Source organism: Polyodon spathula, chromosome 2, assembly GCF_017654505.1.
Source record: "Polyodon spathula isolate WHYD16114869_AA chromosome 2, ASM1765450v1, whole genome shotgun sequence".
NCBI lineage: Eukaryota > Metazoa > Chordata > Actinopteri > Acipenseriformes > Polyodontidae > Polyodon > Polyodon spathula.
The window spans coordinates 41,483,825-41,510,963 of record NC_054535.1 but is presented as its reverse complement, the minus strand read 5'-3'; the positions used below and the strand labels follow the sequence as shown (position 1 = coordinate 41,510,963).

At 37.2% G+C, this 27,139-nt stretch overlaps 1 protein-coding gene across 4 annotated transcripts in view; it reads right to left on the bottom strand.

Moving 5' to 3' along the window:
• LOC121296511 (sodium/potassium/calcium exchanger 2-like) overlaps positions 1 to 27,139 on the bottom strand; it is a 108,057-nt gene that overhangs the window by 24,096 nt on the left and 56,822 nt on the right. For 2 of the 4 annotated variants that reach the window (XM_041222160.1, XM_041222170.1), the window contains 3 exons: positions 27,013 to 27,121; positions 19,918 to 19,932; positions 15,700 to 15,750 (listed from right to left, as the gene is read on the bottom strand). In XM_041222160.1, coding sequence (XP_041078094.1) covers positions 15,700 to 15,750; positions 19,918 to 19,932; positions 27,013 to 27,121 — 175 coding nt within the window. The remainder of the gene's footprint in view (positions 1 to 15,699; positions 15,751 to 19,917; positions 19,933 to 27,012; positions 27,122 to 27,139) is intronic. The other 2 variants (XM_041222178.1, XM_041222187.1) reach the window with 2 other exon arrangements.

Here is a 27,139-nt window from a genome sequence, read left to right as displayed (position 1 = left end):
ATGCTGCTGTGATTTCCCACCAGGGTGCATGAATTGTATACCAATATGTATCTGCATAGATGACAGAAACAAAACTTCCTCTCTGGTATAAAACTGCATCTTCTTCCTCAGCTTTGGATTCATAACAGCCATCCCAGGAGATACTTACAGTTTTTGATTCACTTAAGGAGAGGGAAGACACTGGAAGCTGTCTGGGAAATGGGGATGAATCTGCGTAAGTGTTTAGTGCCCTTTATGGTTAATGCAGACTTGAACCTATGTTTTAAGTGTTCAGCACTGGCCATGATGTCTTTTACGGATGCAAAGATGAAGGTTACTCTGTCGAAGGCAGCGTTGCAGAATGAGTACATGTCTTCAGGGGTTACAATCTGGCCATCAGTGGGACAATGCAAGCACATTTTTGCAGTTTTTCACTTGACTGTTCCCCCAATACAATCACAAGGGCCTTTGCCATGTGAAGTTACAAAAAAAACTCCAGTCTGCATCCAGTTTATGGTGGCAGCGATTTATGAAATTGAACCGGTTTATCAATTCTGAATTGAGTGCAAAACCTTGATTAACATCTTCCATACTTTACTTCATTACTGTAATAGCCGTGTGTGGTGGGGTATCCCTGCTGATGTCACCTGCAAGCCATCTCGCCACATGTGGTGTCAGATCGTGGGATAATAATGCCTCTAGAGGTTCAAGCCAGGAACAGTACTGCAGGTGACAATTTTTGAAAATATTTTTTTTGTGTGGGTGCTTAAAAGAAAAATAGAAAATGAAGAAGGGAAAAAGCGAGGGAGGTGCTGCCGGCCTGAGTGGAGGAAATGGACCAAGGGCTGGACGGTGCTTCACGTGTGCCGAGCCTGGGTACTCTACTGCGTGCAGCCTTATTCATGCCCCCTCTTTAGCCAGATGCGCAGAAGAGAAAGAAAAGGGGCAGAAGTGGCTCCTGTGTGCGAGGAGTGTGGGGATTTGGGCACATTTATGGTAAGTGCCAATGGAGGCCTACTTTGGCCAAGAGGTGGAGTCATGTAAAGAATGGCTTTGCCACAAGACTCTCTAGCCAACAAAGGTGGATTCCCTCACCTTCACAGTGTTTCCTTCCCCCTCCTACCACAGTGAGATTGAGGCCTTAAACTGGTGCCTCATCTGCGGGGAGCAGGGACACTTCCCAGACAACTGCCCCTTCCAGAGGTAGATGAGGAAGAGGACCAACTGCCGGCCCCGAGGAAAATGAAGAGAAGGAGCAGCTGTCCCTGGATGTCGAAAAAGCCAGGACAAGCTCCAGTGCCCACGAGGGAGGGGGACAGTGACAAATAACAGCGTTCATGGTGCAATGATGATTTATTTATAATCTAAAGTCACTTGACAACTGTAAATAATAATCACTGGCAATACACAACCATGTGTACTGCTCACTAAAATCCACGGGGTTCAGTCCCGAAGTAACAATCACAGTATAAATACACACACAGAACACAAACACGGTCACAAGTCCAAAGCGCTTTTTAAGTGCGAGTGGTGAAATACAATTATTTGTGAACAGTAGCGCAGTGTTGTCCAGGATTGTGGTGGCCTTTAGCGACAGCTCCTGAATGTGTTAGCTGTCTAACAATCACAAATGTTTACAATTAGTACGAGTTTGAATAAACGTTAAGGGGTGGGGAGGGGTACCCAACAACCACATTTTGACCTCTATAACTTTTGACCCCTTTATCTGATCAGTCTAAAAATGTAAATGTGAGCTTTTTTAAGTGAAACAACCCAAGGATGGTGGGGTGTAACCTGTTGGGTGATTTGTCACAGAATGACCCTGTGATCTCACCTGGAAAATCACAATTACTAAAGAAAACACACATTTCTTTACTTTGATCATCGCTGCAATCACAGCAACACGAGAGTTTGCGTGGCTAATGTGAAGGAACTACTCAAGAGGGCTCGAAAGTGATTCTGGCACCCAGCATCACCCCCTCCATCCCCCATTCAACTCAGCCCAGCTTAGCTACCTGTACATCAGCGTTGCTTTCTTTCTATTGTGCTTGGGATCCCCGCAAGAATTTTTCTGTCTCAACTACAGCCAGTTGCTGCTCCTTTCTGCTACTTCAGATAAGTTCTTCATTGTGCGATGCAACTCTTGACTACTGAACCTGGGTTTTAGAGTGTGCCACAAATCCTTGACAACCCACCTCCACCTGGTAAATGCGGACTCTCCATCCTCTCTGTTCCACTTCGGCAGCTAATTGAGCATACCGAAGTTTCTTCCTCTCATACGCCTCATCCACAGCATCCTCTCATGGCACTGCCAACTCTACCAGACGAACAATGTGTGCTGATTCAGACCTCGACAATATCTGGTCTAAGGTTAGTGGTGGCAATCTCAGGTGGAAAAATAAGCCATTGACCAACATCTGCCAGAATTTTCCAGTCTCTAGCAGCTTCCAGTTGTCCTGGGCAAGGCTTGGTTTTAACATCTTTTGTTGGTAGTTGCACTCCTGGATGGAGAAATATTGTCTTTTGTGTGTAATGCTTGATGGAGCTGGTGGCAATTTATTGGTCTTGTTACAGTTGTCTTCCAATGCTAAGGCCAAATATCGCAGCACCTGGTCATGGTGCCATGTAAACCATCGTTGGCTAAGACCCACCTTACATTCTGTCAAAATGTGCCTTAATATTGCAGGTGATGAACACAAAGGGCAAGAGGTATCCTCACCCACCCAGAGGTTTAGGTTCTGTGGTGATGGGAGAACATCATATGTTGATCTGATGAGGAAACTGATCCTGCACTGTTCCATTGTCCATAGGCCTTGCTAGCTGATCTTGTGTTGTTCCACACTATCTCATCTCATCCATTCTCCCTGCTTGCCTTGGGAAATGACCTTTACATACCTGATCCTCTCCTCCTGCATTTGCACCTCATTGACTACCAGCTTCCTCCGTTGAGCCGGGGTTGTCTTGTGCCATGTAGGAGGAGCTGAACTGAGACCAAGACCCCCTCTTACATGCTGAACTTGTCCCATAATATCACAGATTTGAAAGGCATTCTTTGCATCTTCCATGGCTTTCTTTGCTGCCCACTTTCTTCTAGTTTTCAACACAGGCGCTGTCTCCCTTATGCATTTGTCGCATGACTCTACTATTGTCATTTTCAGTCGGACCATGGCACACTTAAACTCCTCGGTTAGAGCAGAGCCTGTTAGCTGCAATATTCCTTTACCATAAAGTTCCACTCTGCTGAGGTAAAGCGCTGATGTCTATGCTCTTCAACCCTTCCACTGCTTGTTGTCTAATTTCTCCCACACAAACTGTGTCCTTTAGATCACTGTCATACCATCTCCCAAGACTTTTCACTGGCTTCTCAGACACTGTTGGTATTGCCTCACCATTAATGTAGAACCTTTTATCTACTACTTTACCTTTAATTATAGAGATGCTCCTTGATTTAATGGGCTTGAATTGCATTCGTGCCCATTCAATGTTATTGGTTAATTTGCCCAATAACCGATTAGTGCAGGCTACTGTTGTAGTCATGGTTGTCATGTCATCCATGTATGCTCGAATTAGTGGAAGTCGCATTCCAGAAGCTAAGCGCTCTCCTTCCACTACCCATTTTGATGCCCTAATAATTACTTCCATTGTCATGGTAAAAGCCACTGGCAAAATGGTGCATCCTGTCATTATTCCAACTTCTAGGCATTTCCATGTAGTGCTGAATTATGAAGCTGAAATTGCAAATCTCCAAAGTAGGCTTTCACTAAATTTGTTATTGTCATCTTCCTCTCCTTTTTAGCTGATTGAATTTGTTGCCAGATCACGCAGATGTGCTGTAAGCATCCTGGGAAACCTGGAATGCCCACTTTTTGTACTGAAGTGTCAATGAAGCAGTTCTTTAATAGGTAAGTTGACAATCTCTGAGCAATAATGCTGAAGAAAATAATGCCTTCTATGTTTAATAGGGAAATAGGGCGAAACTGACTGATGTTTCTAGAATATTTTTCTTTTGGTATAAAGACTCTACCTGCTCGGCACCATGCTCTTGGTACAACCTGTTTTTTCCCATGCCACTTTAATCAATTTCCACAGGATTCGTAGAACTCCAGAAGCACTCTTGTATACCCTGTATGGAACTCTATCAGGCCCTGGACATTATGACAACCTTGCTTTTTTCACAGCTTGCTCTACTTCTTTCCACTTAGGTTCAGTCTTCCATTTGGTATTCAGGTGGATTGATGGGTGGGATGTCTGAATTGACTTAGGCTCCTGCCTTTTTGCATCTGTATGTGTATCTCTGTAGCTCAAACTTAGATGACTTTAGTGTGCCATTTTTCTCATTGGTGAATAACTTCTTTACAAATTTGAATGGATCTTTATAAAAGTTAATTTTCGCATGCTCCTTCTTTTTGTAGCGTTTCCGTAGGCGCTCAGCTCTTCATAATGTTGCAAGCTTGTCTTTTTTGACCCCTTATAACAGATTGAGTCCCTCCTTCTGACTTTGTTCTGCTTTTTTCCATTGCTTCCTCAGCGGCCTCATTTCTCTAAGCATTCAATCGGTCTGCTGCAGTCTAGACTTTCCAGGAACAGTTTATACTTTTTCCTTCCTTTTTTCAACTCCAAACCTCTTGCGTCCATATGCATAGATGATGTCCCCAAATTTATCCAGCTTCTTTTCAACTGTTCCACTTAACCTTTCCAATGCAAAACAGAGATCCGTGTTTACTGTGTCCCACGCAGTTTTCTCACAAGCTCTTGGTCATTTATCTCCAGGCTTGTGCCAGTGAGGTTCTTTTCTCACGCTGGTTCGTCTGACTGGGTTTGCAAGGGTCATTAGGTTCATCTCTAGTTGTATCCATACAAGTCCTCCTCATGTCTATGACAGGGGTGCTGATATCCTGCGAACTATGGTTTGCTTCCTGTCGCTGGATTTCATTCGACTGACTTGACTGACTTTGTAAGAAGCACAGATCATTGCGAGGCTCTTGTCCCTTCAACCTCAAGCATTCTCCCTTGATGAATCTTCAAACCCCTGACCATTGTTGCCTTGCTCCAGTCAGAGACACAAACCTGGAGTTCCATGTCTTTGCTAACTGCAGATCTTGAACTAGTCTTTTGTGAAGTACTCTCCATTCTCATATCTGTTTCCGTTCCTAAGTCGTTATCTGTATTCTCCAACGTTGAGTCATCTTCCGCCCCCATTCTTGCAGACTCTAGGGGTATTTTTCTCTTTAATTTCTTAGAAGCCTTGGGTGGGTGTCTCAAGCATTCTGTTTACCTTTGAAAACATAGAGCTGTTTACTGCCGACCAGGGTAGCTAACCCTTACAAGCCCCGATGGGGTCTCTTTCCTCCTGTCAACTGTCTCTCCATGCTGTCACAAGGTCTTTCCCTTGTTGATAAGTAGTACTAATAGATATCTTGAACAACAACATATGTTATCATATTTTTAAAATACATGTAGTGTAATATAAAAAAATGACATATGGGCTGCAGTGCATTAGGAGAACATATTTCAAATACATCTCAGTGCATGGCAGTCCATATATTATTCTATTATTTTTTGTCATGTTTCTGATAAGGTGCTTTTACCTGAGGTCACTCTGGGCCCTAGGCAAACATACAATTCTGGGCCCCTATCTTCTTATATGAATAACAACAAATATACGATTACATATATGTATATATTAGCTGTTTTGCCACTCACAATGATTGTAAACACACTGTCAACCTTTTTCAAAGCCCTATTTTAAACAGAGATATATAACACTGCTGTGAGCAGTTTCTTATGTCTAGAGTTTCACCTTGACATAAAACCTAATGTCATAGAGGCCTTTTAAAATAATACAATAATAATAATAATAATAATAATAATAATAATAATAATAATAATAATAAATAATAATAATAATAATAATGCATGTACAGTATGTTTCATAGCAGCACAAAAACAAACCTATCTGGAAGGTTTCTGTCCCAAGCTGTGTGATTCCTGTATGACAGCCTCTTTATTATTAGCCTATTGATCTAGGTCTACATTTCCAGGAATAAAAAACAAACAAAAAACACAATATGATAAAGTTTGATGCCAAAGAACTTTGTATCATGATAGGGTCAGATCTAAGTTCAGGGTTATATCTGTAAGGAGAGAAGGAGCACTCCCACTGACAAAGTACTTTAATGACCCTCAGGATGGTATAAACCAGACATTTGTTGTCACTGTACAGATGCAACATTAAATTAAGCTCCAATTTGCCTTTTGGACATTAAATATCCCATGATACTATTTTGGTTTGTCTTAAATAAAACCCATGTTAACAGGGTCGGATTAACCCATCACAGGGCCCTAGGCAAACATACACTTCTGGGCCCCTATCTTCTTATATGAATAACAACAAATATACGATTACATATATGTATATATTAGCTTAACTCATTTTAGTTTTTAAGCTATTATAGATGGTTTTGATCAATTATAGTTACTAATTATGATGAAAAATTTTACGCACTGCTCTGAAGTGAACGACTGACCGAATCTGCCAGAAACAGTTCAATTGAAGGCGGTGTGCTAAACACATTTCAAAATAAATTCGTAAAAACCTGAAGCCTACGTCAAATCCAATAGCGGAGCTTGATAATCACCTTTCACGATTTACTGAATAAAAATACAATAGTTCAAATACGGACAAGAGTACTATACTGATTATTATCCAATTAAAAACAAAACAAAAAATATGATAATTCTATATAGGTGGGAGCTCAAATTTTTGTCCATTAACTGTAGGTCCCCCATAGTCCAAAAAATATACATATTAAATAAAGAAACACACCTGCATATTGCCATGTAGTCAAATCAGGGTTACCAACCTTGTCATTTGGTTTTTACTGACACATTTACAGTGGCCTTTTTTTTTTTTTACTGACACTGTATTGTTTTACTGACAGCATTTAAAAAAACAAATGAATAATAAAAAACAATAAATAAAAATACATTACAAAATAGTCTAGTTTTGTGTACTTACATTTATTTAGGTATTAATTACTTCTTATGGTCACATTTGCAGACTGGATCGTTGGTCTGAAGCTGGTGCTGTTTTTAACAGCAGTCTTGATGGTCAGAATTCCACACAGAATGTCTGATAAACATTGATTTGTTACATCTGTTTTAACAAGGTTCATCTGAGAAAAAAAAACTTGATCTAATTCTGCAGTACTGTGTGGCAAAGTCAACATATAAATGGCAACCTTAGCAAGTGTAGGAAACGTGGCTCTCCGCTACGTATGTACAAGGGCGCAGTTTTGTGCCAGTTTTCATCAGCTGCCAGATCACGTCTAAGATCCGTCAAGTCAGTCAGTCACTTATTGTTGCATAAATTCAATCTAGGCTATCCAGCATATTTCCAGTAACAAAAAAGCATTGCAAGGTGGACGATATCTCCTGAGCTTGCTATGCTTTGTTTACTTACTTGGTTGAAGAATGCGTACATGTATTTGTAAGAATGCATAATTCCAGCACAGTGTTGTTAATTGGCATTCTTCTTTTGATACTTTTCACTGCCATCACATAAGGTGTAGGCATAGGTCATTCGAGCTGATTGGGAAAGCCGCAAGCAATACAAAATATACCATATTAATTTTGATTAAAAATAACAGACTTTTTTAATTTATTTATTTATGTTTTAGTGCTAAAATGTGACTTTTCATTAATGACTGGTCTTAATGGACAGTTGGCAACCTTAAGCCAGATGCAGTAACTTGGCTTACTTCTTTCTCAATCGCCAATGCAGCAAAGACAGTGAGCTTTCCTTGCTTTACAGTTGATCGGAGGTGTTTCTGACACGCTTCATTAAAGAACATGCTTTTTCTCATGGGTCGGGGATAATGATTTCAGCGCAGATTTGTAAAAATATTTCTAACGCAATGAACGAGACACCATTTGCTGTAGTCAAGCAAAATCAAACATACTGACCTGGAATTTACTTGGGTCGCAGCACGAAAGTAGGCGAGACAGTATGTTCCAGGTCAGCCAGTTAGATTTTGTGTAAACACAAGCGAGATACACTGCCTCGGTTGAAATGTCAGTGAGTGAAGTTCTTCCAGTTTGCACACAATTGCGTATCTGTTTTTTTTTTTTTTTTAACTTTTTGTTTTGGCCCCTAGACAGTTGCCTAGTTTGCATATGTGTTAATCCAGCCCTGCATGTTAAATAAATCTTGGCCTGTTTTAATTCTATGTACCCTGGCTATTTACAACAATTCCCACAAGGTCCACAAAACCCCTTGATTTTGGGGACAAGGCAGATAATGAGACACTTCATCCCAGATCTGTATTGTATCCCAGACCTAACTCAACATAAAGTTGAAAAATGCATTACTAAATGTATCTATGACAGCACCATAAATTTGGATTTAATTGTGGCCCAATTAAACATATATATTGTATAACAACATAAAAACAGTGTCCGTGTAAAATCTGTGTACTGTATTGCTCAATAAACAGACAAAAAATGATACAGATATGTTACATTAAATAGGTTTGTTACCATGTAGTTTCTCTGGAATGTATTGTGAACAATTATATTTACATTTCTGTAGATATTTTGCTTTAAAATGGCACCTGTTTACAGATTATTATTATTATTATTATTATTATTATTATTATTATTATTATTATTAACAGTTTTAATGTCAAGTTCAATCAATTTTACTCTTTTGCTATTCTTATGCTAAATATTTAAGAAAAACTAAATTTAAAAAGGGACAAGTGCTCTTTAGACTGATGACTGCATTGATTAAAAACAGTACTGTTATGTTATCATGCTTTATGTAACCTAAACACACGTATGAATTATTGAAAAATCAAGTCACGTACACCATCCTGGAACTTGCAGTATCTTTCCCTCTCTGTAAAGCCCTAGAGGCCCTAACAGAATGCTATAGAAGAACTGAAAAGGACCTTTCGGAAGGTAACACTGCAGGAAGAAAGGAGGCAGATTCTAGTGAAGCATAGTTCTCTGCAGTGGCTGTCACGCAATGTTCCCAAACTGGAATGTCAGTAAGGTAAAACAAATGTAAAACAAAATCATACCTTGAAATGTATCCACTGTATGGAAGTACTTTTATCTTTTATTTTATTTACTCTTTTGTGTGGATACCCTATATGTTGTTACACTATTTATACTATGCACTTACAACAAAATTATATCACTGGGGAAATCATATTAACCCTTTACTGCCCACTATCCAATGTATTTTACATTGGGAAAATAGGCATTAAAGGTATAGGAACATACCCAGGGCAGCAAAGGGTTAACAATACATGACATTAATAAGTAAATGTTAACGACCATGCATCTACCATGATTCTCAATTAATACATAAATGTAATAAATATTTGTTCTGGAAATGTCATGAATATATTTAACATTTATGTAATGTCAGGTTGAAGATGATATTGTAGACTGCAGATGGAACTGGACAGTTTGATATTAGAATGAGATGACATTGAGTTTTACATACTGGTTCCCTGTAGATGAAAACATTGAGTTATTGGTAGAAAAATGTATATTTTTAAAAAGCAGCTGCAGATTAAGACTGATTTAGATGTATCTAGTCATGCTCATTGGAACAGGAAAGCCAGGCAATTTTGTGCCATCAACACACACAAACAAAGTCCTGTTGGATTTTTTTTTCAGTGGTCACTGTTTTGTATATAAAAGCTGTTTTCACTTTGTCACCTAGTTTAACAGCTCAGAGGGACCTACAGAGAAACACCAAACCCCTGTACAAGATTCTAGTCTGCACTGATGCATGCCCCATGGGTCTCATGCTACAAAACCCCCAAAAACATAAATTAAACAGATGTCATCAAATACTACAGCTACTACCCACATTGCAAATCAAAGGTCCAAAGCACTGTATATTATTTTCTACTTCTGCCGTATTTCTCTGTTATTATCAATTTCTGTTTACTATTGCAAATGCAAAGTTGGTCACAGTTTGGGGTATTTTATTTAGTGAGCTGTTATATAATAAATGTCCAGCAGGTGGCACTGATATATATATATATATATATATATATATATATATATATATATATATATATATATATATATACACACACACACACACACACACACACACACACACACACTGATATATATATATATATATATATATATATATATATATATATATATATATATATATATATAAGGTTTGTTTATTTGAAAGACCGAAGTCAGTGATAGACGTCCAAACACAGTCCAAGTCAACAATGTGTCACCTTACAAGTTGTGTCAGGTTCAGTTGTTACATTTGGAATGTTAACACTTTGAACCACCTATAAGTTAAATTATTAGATTTTCAGAAATCGGCCGATTATATTAAAAATGTAATCCTGCATAAAAGTTAAACAATATATTGCAGACACTAAAAAGAAAACTAAAAAGATATATTATTAGACTTGAAGTCATTATGTCACTTGTGGTATAATTTAATTGTTTTGCTTCTTTTTAGTACTATAGTACTCAGAGACTTCCTACAAAGACCAGTTGTTCTAAATTGTGTGGTGGATTTGAACACATGCCTCCAGAGGGAGAATGCTCATGCTTTACCGAACCTACAGTAGCAGTTTACTTTTAAGTGATGAACATATTATAGTACCAGTTCGTCTCCAAATGTTAAAATGCTAGCAGGTCTACACAGCTTGTTAGTAGTGCCTTACAATTCTTGCAACTGTTGCAAGATTCACATAACTGAAGCCCACACAGCAAACAGGCCATCTACATTATTAGCTTTCAGCATCCAATACCACAGCTGGATAAATTGTAAATATCAAGGTATCCTGCTAGGCTTGCAAGCATTTATTTTACGATATGAGTCACTGACATTGATCATAGCATAAATACTGCAGTGTGATCGTCATTTCTGGTACATTTTGAATTCATCAGGCCTTTTAATTAATTGTTTGATTGTGGGGTTTAATGCTTAAGCTCAGAAATACACATTAATAGCTATAGGCCTAAGACTGTTCCTGTGCCCTTTTATTTAATAAAAAAACACATTAAATACAGGTCCAGTAATATTGCCATAATAATCAGACTTTGATTGGCCAACATAATCCGGTGACAGTGTGTTTGTGAAGTGACAGAGAACCACAGTTGAACGTTATTTTATCCTCTGATGTCTAAACATCTGCTGTATCCTAGGATACAGGGTAGGGCCTCTTATTACAATATCAGAGTCAAAATAAAACAGCATTTTAATAAAATTATTGTGTGTTTCCTAGAATATAGTATCAGGATAATATTGAATAATAGACAATAATTGGGTATAAATCAGTTAAAACAGACGTCCAGTTAAAAAAAAAATTCCTGTAATTTATCGGTAAAATTTGGAATAAACCGGAAACTCAGAACACTAATTATACTTTACCTAATTAACGATTTATAGATAGAGGTACTGTTAAGGCAATCTTGCTTGCCCTTATCAAGATGGAACTGACAACAGGTCTATAGTTGGGTTGCCACAGACATCTTGGTAGGGGAAGCTACACAAGTGCTCCTGGTTTCACCATCAACACCAGGATTAAACAATAAATCAAAGTGCTAGATGTTGTTGGATTGATAGGGCGGAGCATGGTGCATATAGGGAACTGTGTTTACAGGGAGAGTTAGTTCCTGGTGGGGAGTGAGAGAAGGGGAGAGCCAGGTCTTTTAACTGTGTCCAGGACTGGTAGCTAAGGGGCCCATGTGACTAGGGCTGAAGGACAATTTGTGATCTTGCTAAGGGAGCCAACTCATGGCAGACAGCTACCTGCAATGCTGGCCGACCAGGCGAAAACACAAATGATATCATGCAATCCCGCTGCCGCAGACAGAGAGTGGCCACCCTCCCCTGAAAGACAAAGCCGTCGAGCCATAAGTGGTACAATGGATTAAAATGAATGAATAAACAATGGACAAGCCCAGCTTCTCCAGCCTGACCACGCACCCCACAAACTAAAACAAACGAACGCTCAGCACTCAGGTAAAGAAAATCCCCCTATTTACTTTATTTATTTATTTTTTTTAATTTAAATGCTAGGAGGTGTGGGAATATGACATTAATACACAAACATGTACTAATGATATAACTGGACTAATTAATCAAACTGTCGTGTCTTCGGAAAATAGCAAACTGCTGTGTCTTAGGAAAACAGCCCTTGGTTCCTGGCAGGAATTCTGAACTGAAGATGACCAGGGCTAGGAGGGGGGCATCTGGACTGAGTGAGGCTGAAAGGACAGTGAAAAGACCATAAAATTGCAAACACAAGTGGTTTGGTGAAAGGAAGACATCAAATATAGATGTCACAAGTCCCAACTGCAACAACAAGCTGTTTGACAAAAGGAAGCAGACAAAAGACAAATCTCAAAGATTTGTAAGTTAAAAAGGCAAGATACACAAATTATCTCATGAAAGTGGCTACTGAGCAGAGTGAAAAGACTATAACTATTCAAGCAAAACTAAACATTTTGCACTCCACATCGAATGCTAAACAAGGTGATGTCACTCTGCTAAACTGCAACTCCGGGACTCTGCCTGAAATGGACCCAAGAAGAGGAAGCAAGCTGCATGCGAGTCAACTACCAAAAGCAACGAGACTGAGGCCCAGCTACAGGACTGCAGTAAAATTTACACTGACTGTTATCAGACAAACCAGTCTGGATCTGCTGTACACCTAAATCCAGAGTATCCAAAAGAAACCATTCCCTGCTACCTGCGTAGCTAAAAGATTCAGTGAAGAGTGGATGGGCACTGTTGTGGATCCTATATCGAGGTCTGAAGACTTTGTTGCAGCTGTTTGTTGATTCTATCAATAATTGAAAGCTTTGTTGCTGAGTGGAGAGCCTTTTGTACTGGACACTTCAGCAGATTGAGTTTCCAAACCAGTGGATCAAAAGTCTAAGCTTCACGGAACCAACAAGTATAATTCCAGTTGCATTTTCCTTTCATGGAACTAAATTAATTAATTGTAACACATTCACATAGTGTTAATTATTTAGTTTGCACACTTTGTGTGTGAAATAACTTTTAGTGAAACTTGATGAAGTAACTATAAGTAATCTACCTCATATTGTTACATGAAGATTTTTTTTTAAAAGTAAACTTGCCATATGCTTTCTATATACCATTAATAAGCTTAATGTGATATATTCTAAGATTGTCTGCATCGTTTCAGTTAAGGCTGTGCTTGTATGTGGGCTTGTGTGTGTGTGAGCAATTTACTAGCTACCTCACAGCTTGCTTGAGCTGCTGCAGTGGCTGCTTTGTATGTGTGAGGAGACAGGTGGTGTCATATTTCAATTGCCTGCTAGCCAGTATGAGTGCAGTGAGAGCTTTGGACTTACGTTTTGTGCTTCGAGACTAAGGAATGTACTTTCTGACTTTTCTGATTTGTGTTTATTATTTGTGTACTCAATAAAGTACTACTATTGATTACACATTCCTCGTGTCTAGCGTGTTGTGACAGGAGTAGGAGTTCCTGCTGTAATTCGCCCTCCCGACCACCGGCAGCACTGTGTAGGGCTGACCGTGATTGGGTCAGGAGGCTGAACACTGACCAGACCAGAAGTTCCAGGTCAGGCAGCCATCTTGGCCCGCATCATTGCAATCAGCTGTGATGTGTTCGCCGATTGGCTGGCGTGGGACAGCTTGCTGGTTGTAGGGGCAGGACTCGGCAGTATTTAGGCAGCGCGATTTTGCCATTTGGTCTTCCTGTCCTGAACTGAAACACATATGAGACACCCTGTGCTTTGTTGTTTTGTTTTTATAACCTATTGTAATCTACAGAATCCTGAAGCCTTGTGAAAACCTGGTGGATTATCGATGAAGAAACCCAGGACTATCCTTTATCCCTCGGAAGGGAGCCATGGGGCAGTGAGAGGAGACCCACTGCAGCAGCACAGAGAAACCCAGTGCTTTCTTTGTTATTGTCTTTTTTGTAACCGCAATGATTTTGTTTACTCATTCTATTTAAAACCTGAGTTTACCATTGCTGGCATTCCAGATAGTTTATTTTCTGCAATACTGGACTGGACACTTTCGTTGTGTGTTAAAATAAAATCCTGCCCAGATACCATTCTTGGTACAGGGCTCTGGGATTGAACGTTACTTCCAGCTCCTGTGTGCTGTCATTTCTGGTCCTTCCCTAAGCTCCGGACACTACCCTTTCACACGTGTGTATGTGTGTCAATTAAATATTATTAATAGGAGAACTAATCAATCCAGATAAACATTACATTATCAATTATTAAATTGTTCCTACAGAGGAAACCTTAGGGAATCCATGGCTGAGGATAACCCTTCCTCCTGGCTCTAAAATGGTCATCTCCCCATGAATGCAAGTCACACAGAGTTTTTATGCCGATGCCTGGAAATGATGCATTGATTAGTGGGCGGATCCTCCTTCTGGAAATACAACCAAGTTTGCAAATCTCTGAATAATGAAATACAAACAAACTTGTTTTATATCGAGTGAAAACTGACAAAAAATATAAAATAAAAGACATTATAATACTATAATACTGGTATAAGAATAAAAATAACGATAAACTATTAATAAGTCATTTTTATCATAGGAAACAAACAGTAATTTTGGCAAAATATGCCTTGATTATCCTATATTTAGCTATTGATAAAATAATCTAGAAATACTCTGGATAAATGTATACAGTAGTGATCTTATATTGCAGTTATAGGGCAGTCAAGAAGCTACTGTAAACTGCAGTTACAGAGAATTACACCTGCCGTTTGTCTCAATTTAATCCACTGTGGTTAGCTGCAGTTGTTTTTTTTGTGGACTGCTCTCCAGGGTGCAAAATTCTATTCATTCATAATGGTTAGAGTTGTTTTCTACAAACTCTAATCCATCTGCAGGGAACAGACAGATCATGACCGTGCTAGTCAAAGACGAATAATTAAAATTATACGAGCGCTTGAATGGAAGTGGCACAGTACCGCCAGTGAGACGTGGATGTGATAACACTGAGATCCATTTCAGCATTTGCACTTTTTAAATTACGATATTTAGTTATTATTTATTTACTGAATTATTGTATTTATGTATTTAACCTACTGCTTCAAAATTGTCAGTGTAATAGCTATTTTTAACAATGTATTTCAATAAACTTATAAGCCAAAAAACAAACCTGGATTTACAGTGTATATTTAGAAAAATGCTAATAGGTAGTAGGTACAATGCTTGTAAAATTAATGCAGGTTAACATTTCAGTATTTTGGTGATATTAGCTAATGAAGAATTTGTAAAATAAAAAGGTTAATCTCTAATGGTCACATAAAAGGTCTAAAGGCAGGCTGTTTCATTGTTAAAATTTAAAACAAAAACAAAACAAGATGAAGCAAAATGCAAAAATAAAAAAGCCAGGTTCATGTGTCAAATAAGAAAGATTTGCAAAGCTGCGTACAACTAACAGCAGTCGGCTAAGTGGTTTATCCAAGAGGGACTGAACTCTAAATAGTTATAATTTCATTTTTGGTTTCAATTAAAAAAAAAAAAAAAAGATTAAGACGGTCATTTTTATGATTACGTTAATGCGATCTTGCAGAGAAAGAGAGATAAAAATGGGAAACAGAATAGCAAGAATATATTAACAAGACAAATCTAAAAAATCTAAATCAAAAGCAAACAAAAAATGTGACAAAGAAGATCTGAAAGCTCTTACCTTCTTCTGTCATTGAGTCATAATATTTTAGTTTCCCATATGTCCCATGTTCTACAACATGACAGTAAAAGACATAAATGTCAGGTAACAACAGAGATTGGGAAGAAAAACGTGCACATGCAATAACATGACATATCAAAAAAGTATTAAATAAATTTGAATTTATTCCTGGGCTCCTGGGTGTTCTATATAATTCCATGCTATGCTTTCTGTGGAACACTACTTCATTTCTACACTGGCTGGTCATTGTTGGAGAGGAAGCAGGTGGGTAATGTCCAATATTGAAGGTTTCTGTGATTTGGGCCACTGCAGGACATTTTTGATCGTCACAATGCGTTTCACTCGTAAGTGGACTTGTTCCGTCATGACCCGAACACAATCATTGATTTCTGGTTGTTGTTTTCTGCACCAATTATCACTGTGAAGTCACCGAGTTCCTTTCCCATTATTGTTGTTGAATAGTGGCACACACCTCTCTCCCAGACTAGGTGAATTTCTCATTTCACAGTACTTACTCGTTTGTGAGAAATAACCATTCTTGAACTAATAGAACAACTTTAAATGTACATCAAACATGTTTAACAGTACACAGTACATAAACCCCCTAATTAAGATTTAATTTTACAATAGTTTGGTTTTATCTTGAACCAGTTAAAGAGCTTAAACAACACAGAATTTCCAGAGAATGCCTGAACGAACCATATGATTATATATAGAACACACAGGAACACTTTTCAAATGTTTTTTGATACAATACAAATTGCTGTTTTTTTTTTTTTTTTTTTTTTTTAAACCAATTGTTAAACTATACACTTTGCAGGCTTTCTTATGTATCAGCACCCACATATATCCGAGCTTACTGCATTTATTTACAAATACTGACATCTGACTGTAGCTTCATCTTGACTAACCCTTCTTTATCTTTAATGTACTGTATATGGTTTGTGTGGAATTTGTTTAATTTCAGTAGGACTTCATGAATGTCCTTCTCTTTCCCATTTAGCTTCTGGAATTGAGGTTGAATGTTCAGACACCATTTGAAATGTTCAGTGGAAAATGTGGTAATAAACGCAATGGGGTAAAAAAAAAAGTGAGTGGTAGAAGGTAGAGAAATAAAAAAAGACCATTTTACATTGTTTAAGCCTAAGGGATAGTTTAAAGTAAAAAAATGACTATCACCTGCACTTTATTGTCTCATTCTAACATACTTCCAATTAGGACACACCACCATTTAGAAAAACAGTCAGAATTTGCGTTAAAATTCTATAATTTTTCTGAATCTCCCTCAGCATAAAAAAAAAACAAAAAACTAAATTTGTATTTGTATGAAATTTTTGAATGAAAAAGTAACCAGTGTTTAAATTTAATGTGAGTGGTCGCAACTATGATTTTTTTTTACATATTATGTCCAGTATACATTTTCAAAAATATGACCACTTAATTCTTTCATATACACCAGATTATATGAATTGCATAAGGGAATGTGGATGGCTATGATTTTTATTTTCAAACCTATACAATTCCACTGGGTGTCTTAATGCTGCCTTCAGAGTTAATTAGTCATGCCATCATAAATGCCTGGAACAGTTGTGTAGACAAAGAAAATCAGTGAAGGAAAAAACAAGCAATAAGGAATTCTGAGAAATAAAAGGGCAAAGAAAAGAAGATGGGTACACATTTTAAATATGTTGACCACTTTCTATACTGTATCTTAAAGATCTCAGAACCAAACACAGCAATATGTTAGAAAAAATGGAATGTCTGCTAATTGCCAGCATGCGACTCTTAGTTTCTTTCTCCACTCTCCATTTATATTTTGCTTATTTTCCACTAATCAGCCAACTGCAAGGCGATTCATTTAGATAGCAGATCTGGTTTCGTATTTGCCACTGAGGTGACACACCTTTCCAGACACTACTGTACTTTTAGCTTTCTTCCTTGCATCTCCTAGTCTCTTGAGATATATGCTTGTGAGTCTTTATAAAAAATAATTTACATTTTAAAAGACATTGTATGCTTCTAATTCTCCGAAGGTTATGCTAAAACGTATCAGTGTTGCAGTTTTTTCCATCGCTTTATTTATTTATTTTTTAACTTCATTTCAACTATTTTGACAATAAAGTTAAATGTTTTTTAGGTATGATTTTACAGTTTCTATACCCTAGTGGTTTAAGATTTGAAGCAAGGGTTAGGGAAATGGGGAGAATGTTTCTGAGCTGTTGCTTGCACCTGTGTGCGCCCTCCTGCCTCTCCTCCTTTCACTCTTCTCAGCTTCCTCTCATACACTCATATTCAGACGTAAGTGTCATGCTCACTTAAGCATGCCAAAATACTGGAAGCTTGTTTTCAGAAAGCACACTATTTTAACAATAGTGTAGAAGCTCACTCTAGTGTGCTCTTTCCCACACTCAAGTGGAATTAAAGGGGAAATATTTTATTAGGGAGTTGTAATTTGCAGGGTTTAACATGCATGTAAGACACACACATATATATGCTACTGTCCCAGAGTATTTCAAAATGCAAACAACCACTGTGCCACTGTGAACTGGTACCGCAAATCTGGCATGGATACTTCCTGTCACTACTCCTGGGTCACAAAGGGCGATTAAAATAAAAATTATAATAAAAAAAAAATATATCTTCCCCAACACTGTCACCTGACACTGCTGCAGGTCTTGTAAGAAAGGTTTGTTTTGATGTGCAACTAAATATGGCCAGACATGACAAAGAAGGTCTGTGTGACTGTCCTGCTGCATTTCCTCAGACAACAACAAGGACAACAATGAAACAAACACCAAGCTGCTCGAAATCGCTTGCTGCAGCTCCAAAAAAGGGCCTGTAAATCTTCAAAGCTGCAATTTCAATGGCAGTGTTCAATTTAACATCTATAAATAGTGCTTCTTGTTTTTAATCAGTTCAATGTTTATTAAAATAATAACTTTTTAATTAATGCATTTTTGGTTTTATTTTTTTAAGTTTTAAGGGACTGTTTTGTTAGTTGACCCATTTTATAAGCGCAATAAGGCATTCCAGGGTATAGGATATATTCACATGTCTCAGGCGGTATATTAGCATATCCCACACCCTGTTATGCCTTATTGCTTACACATATTCTAATGTGTGGGCTGAGATTCAATTATAATACTTATATTATATTACATTGTTATGACGGTAGATGCTCCAAGGTGTAGGTGTTGTTGTCAACCAGCAAACTAGCAGCAAGCTTCATGATGTTTTCATCAGACTAAAATAAGAAGCATTATTGCAAACAACACTAGTCTCTGATAATGAAAAACAAAACAGAATGTGAGACATTCAGAATACAGTTTAGAGTGGAACAAAACATATTTAAAGAGTAAGGAATGCAAAATAACTCGAGGGACAGGAAACATAATTAAAAAAAGCTGCAACAGATTAAAGAACAGGTGTGATTTATATGGCTGAATGATGAGCAAATACCCATTTCTCACGAACAATTACCTCAATACCTTATCTAAAGAAAATGTTGTTGGGAAGAGGCTTCTCTTGGAGGCAAGCAAAAATTTAACTTTTAGTACATATACTGTATACTAGTACATGTAACTACAGAGGCATCACTTCAGTCTTGAAACAGTGTGTTTTGTGTTTTTTTCTTGATCAGTGTGTTTTATACATATGCTTGTGTATGCTTCTGACTACATTGACATGCAGAAGTATACACTGTGCATCAGTTTTACAAATTTCTGCAAAACAACAAAACAGAGGATATACAGTTAAATGAATTATCTTTTAAAACCAAGAAAAGAGCTTAACTTGCTCACATCTACAATTTCCATTGAGGACATCAAGTTATATAACTATTACATTTTGTATCCAGTCTTTCTTTTAAACATAAAATGAGAAGTAATTCAAAACCCAAACATATCAAAGACTAGTCAGTTCATACATGCATACATTGATACATACATACTGTACATATATATGTGCCATATCCACGCGCTGTTTTGCTTAACTTCATATCATTTAAAAAGAGTATTGGTTGACAAGACAATAAGAAACAACAAGAAATAAAAGGGGCATTTTAAATGAAGGAAAACAATTGTAATGGATTAAGACTCCAAACAGTAACTCCACAGCTCAAACATTCAAGCAAGAACCAAACCCGAAAAGGGGGGGCTGCAGTCAGGGGGGAGAGATTGGTCAGACATTATAGTTACAGAGCACAGATTATGAACTCACCAGAATCAGCAAACTCTGAGAAAACAAAGAACATAGAGAAAAAGGAAAGAAAAAAAGAAGACTTTGTTAAGTTAGCTGTTTCACATGCTAAATTCTACTGAAGTATACCATCAAAGACCAATTCATCAGTAGTGACACTAAATAATGACAGACACAGCCCAGCTATAGACTGCAATTGCATTTTCACTTATTGAAAGCATGCATCTTTTTAACAGCTCTTGCTTACCTGAAGGAGAAAGTGTTTGTGGTTAAAAATCATACTAGGATTAAAAAAGAAGCTGGGATATATGTGCCATATTGAGTTTAATAAATTAGCCTTTCCCTATTGGAGGTCACAAATGACTTGGCTGGCAGTCCACAAAAAAAAACTAAAAAAACATTGCAGTTACACACACTCGGTACTGAGCATCTTCACAGGAAGCAATACTGTAAAAAAAACATATTACTGTATTTATCATGATTTGACCATGCTCACAGCACAGTTAAAATTCCCACCCAATGGAATATTCTAGAGTTGAGAGCTTGTGTAAAGAGCAAGGAGCATATTTATAAATGCCTGAGCAGTGCCAAAGAGTTTCTAACTGGTTGGCATAGACTGTAGAGAATGTAAATAAGGCCACTGTGTGGAAAAAAGGCAGTGAATTTTAAGACAGCTGTCGTCTTTTCAGGGGAGAAATGGAACTCCAGGGATGAGGATGCCATTGCTGTGCTAGAGAGGTAGTGGGTGGGGTGAGGATGGGGGACTTTGTGATGCTGGCACAGCAATGGTGTTCCCAGAGGGATTTTACGATTTTATTCTGGTCTGTAAATATTCTGACTGTAATAAGAAATGAAAAAAAAACAAGAAAACCTAAACTGCAGACATTGCTTTGAAATGTGAAAATGCTGCATCAGGATCCCAAGGGAGGTACATCCACCACAGATGTTCTCAAACTGAATAGTAAACCAAATAAATAGACCCCATTATTTTAATACTGAAGCATAATTTCCACTGGTAATCTAATGCCTTTTCATTTTGAATTTCTTTGTTTAACCTGTTTTAAATTGTTATATATAATATTAAAGATTTAAGACATCCACTTAAAATAGAAAAAATGATCTTATCCATTTATTGTACAGACTACTTGCTCTTAGGGATGTGTTCGAAGGTTCGTTCACTAGCTAGGAATTCAAAGGTAGTTTTAAACCTTCAAAGGTTCGTCAGGTGGCAACGTGTTTTTTTTTTTTTTTTTTTTTGTTCTCTGTTAACCATTTGACAATGTGCGAATACTATAAATTACACATTAAAATGTCACTCACATGCAAAATCTGGATCTTTTGATTTGTATAATGCATATTATGTAAACAAAAGTTGTTGTATTAAAATCCACTACCGAATCGTTATACGTATCAACTCTATATGGCACTGCTGCCGTGTGTGGAGCAGGGTATAGTATCCAAAGAACATCTATGCTGCAATGGGATCTAAATACTATACACAGGTATGGCCGCACAGCATGAAAGAGTCTACGCAAACTCCTAGAATGGCAATTTGATTGGTTATATATCTGTTGAACACACTATGTAGCGATTAAACACTTGAAGACATTGAAAAAGACTTTGAGTCTAATTTTTGTTTAATTTAGCATTTGTTGATTAAATATTGTCATCGTTTTGTTCGTGAATAAACAGACTTTTGTCTCTTTTTCAGATTTATTTCTAACATATACAATGCATGAAGATAATTCAATTTCACTATATTTCTCTAGAAGTAAAAAAACAAAACAAAATGGCTTCAGAAACACCCTGAGGCTTGTGGCAGTCAGCCCAGTGGAATTTGCACTTTTGGATGCAGTTGTTGTAACCAATGAGGACAGAAGTTTCTAGTCTTATTATGAATTAGTTTGCACTACATTATATAAGCTTATAGACTGTGAAACCGAGGAAAATAAATGACCCATGTTATTTATGGTTACTGTAAATCATTGTCTAGCCCTACTGCACTGAACCAATAGGCACGTACATTTCTTGTTTTTCACATATTTATCTTTAGATGTGTTTATATACCGTATTACTCTGAATTAACGGCACATTGTTTACTTTAAACTGTTAAAAACAGCTGTGGAGTTCAATGCAGCGGTTATTCAAGGGTGGTGGTAATTACAAACAGTATGGTTTTCCAAAGGTGCAATTTTTTATTGCCTTTTTTTGACGGAGGTGTATATTGAAGTGTATTTCTGCGGATACAACTTGATCAGGATGGCAAAGACCTACAACTTTAAACTGAAAGCTGTTGAGCTCGCAGATCAGATCAGTGTTTGACTAGGTGAGGCCTCATAATGTCAATTCAACACTGAGGAGGTCAGTTTATTTTCCCTTTCTTTTCTTCCTGCAGTTTCTAGGTCGCAGGGCTGAACTCTTTAATATACAATGCATTTCTATCTCTTTAACCAGCAAGACAACTAAATACTCACAGTCTCCTTCAGTGAGGAAGATGAGAGTGTCAGAGGAAGTCACTACTACTCATCTCTAGATATATTATATATATATATATATATATATATATATATATATATATATATATATATATATATATTACCACACACACACACACACACACACACACACATATATATATATATATATATATATATATATATATATATATATTATATATATATATATATATATATATATATATTAGTGTTGCTGCATTTACTCGTACACTGTGTACCTATTCTTTTTTTGTTTGGGTTCCTTAGACTTTACAATAAAACACTGGTATGCTCCAGTGTATAATTGTATTCTTTTAAATGAATTTATTCAAGTTTATTCAAATCATTTTGTTTCTGTTTGTAATGTTGTACCATACTGTGTTTGGTACGTGTTTCTTTATTAAGTGCTGCATTTCTTTGAGCTGGGGTAGGGTTTTTTTTTTTTACATGTTTCATTATTGAGAGCGGTGTTTATTTGAGGGCAGCGTCTATTATAAATGTGATATCTGAGTGCGGCACTTATTCAAGGGCGGCGGTAATTCTAAGTAATACGGTACATGCACTTCTGCATAAAAGAGCTTTTAATGAAATGTCAACTGGTATTTCTCCTTAAAACTCCATAAACACCATTGTAGGTAGATGTGGCTAAATGTGAAAGCTAGACTTTATAGAACTATTTGCAGTTACTTACAGTACAAGTCCTTAATAAACGTGTTGTCTTTTAGACCTGACTTGAGTAATCCTTTCTGACAGTACTGATTTATTATTCATTTTAAATATGCTGTTGCAATTCTACTTTTGATTTTAAAACCTTCTCATGGGCAATGAAAATTACATCCCCAGCTACCTTGTTCATGCTTTGTTTTTTTATTTTTTATTTGACTGGGTTGTCAGAACAGATAAGTTCCTCATTTCTGCATCAATTTATTTATGTAACCTGGGAGTCTATTGTCTTGCACCTTGCTGGCAGCACCAAATTATCAACATAACCAGCTGAAAAGCTTAACTCATAACTGCATGCATAAAACTCACTGAAACATCTTATTGTTAAGGCGTAATTTTTTTTTTTTTTAACTTGTTTTAAATCATTGTTCATTTAAGAAATGGACATCAAAGCATAAACCATCTTTGTTTTTGTGTCATGCCTTTTGTCACAGACTTCTGTAATACAACAAGACTTTAGTCTTTACCATTTCACCACTAGATTTGTTTCTAATAAATGCTGCATGGAGACTTAAAATCTAATTCAGCAATATGTATGTTTCAAGTTAACTTTTCCAACTGCCTGAGGATTGTGGCTTTTTGCCACTCACCTGCTTTTATTGTACGTATTTATATTTTTATTTGTGGAAGTTAGTGCTGCTGTCAGCCAGCTTTTATTTATCCATCGCAAAACGGTTTTGAATCTGTTGAAAGAAATGTGCTTTTAACCATTGGAGTATAACAGAATGTCAATTTTACCACTTTTTAAACAAGACTTTGTTGTAGCTGTAAGGGGAAGTGGCCATTTTTAGCTGAAAGCATGCATACATGCATGTCTATACTGACACACACTACACTAATATAATATAATAGTTATGGTATCCCATCAATTCATCACGAACTTCTCATCAGCAACAATTCATCACCAGCGACAATTCATCACGGACGATAACTCACCAATTAAGGCCATAATATATCATAAAAGCTGTGCTAAAAACAAATAGAGCTATAACATCTCATAAATAACAGATATGGTACTTATTGATGTACAAATTACATAAATAAAACCCACAATGAACAAACTTTTACTAGTTTGTGACCACCCAACTAACAAACAAACAATGAAAATTACATTGCTTTTCCCAGCTTTTAACCTTGTTCATGAATTGTTGCTGATGATGAACTGCTTGTGATGAATTGTTGGTGATAAATTGTTTGTGATGAATTGTCATAGACCCAAGGATCCAGTTATACAACATATGTGAACATATGATTCTGATGATATTATTAAAATGTTGAGTGACTTAATAGCATCTTTGCTACTATTTAAGCATTATAACCCAAAGAGGAGGGCTTTACTGTCAGATATAGCATGCCTGCAGTTAAAATGGGCCTTGGCAGACAATAAAGCCCTCTTATTGCTTATATTGCTATATGGCTTTCTGCTTGTTTTCTTGTGATTTTATGCAGTACTTGTTTTAGTTGCTAAAGAATGCAAACGTGTTCCTCAATATTCACTTGTTGGCTCAGAATTCCATATGTGGTCTGATAGCTTTGAGACTTCAATATACCAGTTATCCCAATAATATTATCCTATGATAAAAATTTACTTGAGACACACAACATACTGGTTCACAAATTTAAGTAAACCTCTCAGACAACAACGCTATTTACACACGATGCTTAGTGTTTGTCTTGCAAATTGTTCCATTGGAATTAACATGCTAAAGTGGCAATTGGTGGTGTATCATCAAACTATGCCTTCTAGTCAAATAATGACTCACATCTCAATGAGACATTCCTGCTAAATTACCTGCTTCTTTTTTGTAAAACGTATATAGATTTCATAATTCCACCTGCCAATGGCAATGAAAAAACCTACTGTATAGTGTGCAGTGTCCCATACGGCTTAAAGTTTGGACATATTTAATTGGGTGTGTGACAGAGAGTGAATGAATCCTGTTGTATAACAGGAACAATGTGTTCTGGACTGGATGGGTTGGCAATTCATTCCTAGGAAAGTCGAAGTCAGCCATCCAGAAAGGGAGCGGAGTCACAATACCAGAAGTCATAGCCTTAATGTGGTAGGAGGATACGGGATTGCACTCACTACCAAAGGGGGCGTGACTGAGGATATATCAGGTGACATGGCGAAGCAATCTGTTCCTTTGTTATGGTGGTGAAAAGACCTGTAAAGGACACGCGAGTGAAAAATAAGCGTGAGTGTTTTGTGTAATCTCTGTCGGTCTATTAATTATCACATTTGTAATTTATAGACAACTAAAAACCGGGAGCTGTCACTATCAGCCAGCACCAACCCTGGACTACACTGCACTGCTGTTTCACTAATTGCTGTATAATTCACCACTTGCACTAGGAGCACTCACTGTTGGATATTGTGATCGTGTGTGTATAGTGTGTGATAATATTATTTCAGGACTGAACCGCGTAGTTTTTTACTGTGCCATTCACATCGTTGTGTAGGGCCAGTTAGTTATTATTTTGCTTTCAAGCAGCCAGCCAAATAAAAGAGCTGTTTTTCACTGTGAACTGCCTTGTGTCTGTTATTCCTGAGCACTGCATCACCTCTACACCTGTGCACTGCAAACCACTTTGCCACAGGTGTTATCTTCCTGACTCAATATTGGTGTTTCATGAAATCAATCGCAGGAGCTTCTTTGGCTGACAAACTGATGGTTTCGAGGGGGAAAGATGCTTGTGACATGACAGCTAAAATCTCCTTTTGGGAATGTTTACAAAGTACATTGTTATCTTTGTATAATTTCTGTGAGACCAAGAATGATTCAGTTTGTTACTCTGATTTCTCATGCTACATTAGCATGATTATAATTAGTCTGTTTGCCAATAAAGAAGGGTATATTAAGAAGGCTAAACTATTGAACAATGTACTAAACAGACACCATTTTAGTGTAAAATAGAATGTGATTGTGGGATAATGCTGCTGCTTCTAAGCTTTCAAGTTTGCCATAAAGTGTTTATAATTCAATTAAAAAATTTTGAAGCTTCCAGGCATTTTTTGAAGTAAACAGTATACATATACTGGTACTACTTCTCAAACTCACTGGGAAAAAAAATAAAAAATAAAACCCTTCTACTTACAATTAATATTTCACCCAGTTCATTAGAGATTTATTTTTTCTCATTTAACAGTGTCCAATTCATTACTTTTGTGTTGTTCAAATCAAATAATTGTACTTATGGAGAACATTTAATAATGGTAAAATGTGAGAAAATGAGTTTTTAATGCTTTAATCTAAACCACACATAACAGATAATACAAGCTAGAAGTTAGCAACCGCTACACAGGAAATCATGTACCGCTCTGTTTGGCTGCAAAAACAAATGCACATCGGATGAAACAGTCATGATACATAACACTAGTCTGACGCATTCATTACGTGTTCAGTGTTTAATTCATTGTTAGCTTAATTTGAATTAAATATGAGATAATGCATATAAAAAGAAATCACAGTAGTTCATATGCAATTACTGTCCATTTGAATCACAGTCAATTTAAATATCGTGCCTCCTTCTTTAGAACACACTTGCGCAGAATTTGAAAAAAAGAGGTGTTTGAAAATCTGACACAGAAAGCAGGTATTAGTAGGTCCCTACACTACTCCCCCATATTCAATGGCAGATGGCACCATCAAATGGGTTGCAGAGGAGTGATTGAGAAATCTAAAATGTGAGTTTTTGGTCCTTTTCCACAAGCTTTAGAAATTTTATTTTTGGACCAATATTTGCACAATTTTGTTCTGAAGTGTATAACCCCCCCCCCCCCCCCCCCCCCCCCCCCCCCCCCCCACACACACACACTTTGAAAAGCAACCAGTGTCTTGTAAAGAAACAAATCTATCAGCTCAAGATGCTCTGAAGAGCTGCGTGAGACACCTACCTTCAGCGAGAGGGTCTAAAGTGTGAATCATCAGCTGGAAAATACTGTTCCTCATCAGGCTGTTGTGCAGCGAAGCAGAACTTCCACCTCTCTGGAGACGTGGTTTGAGCTGCGTGCAAAAGAAAAA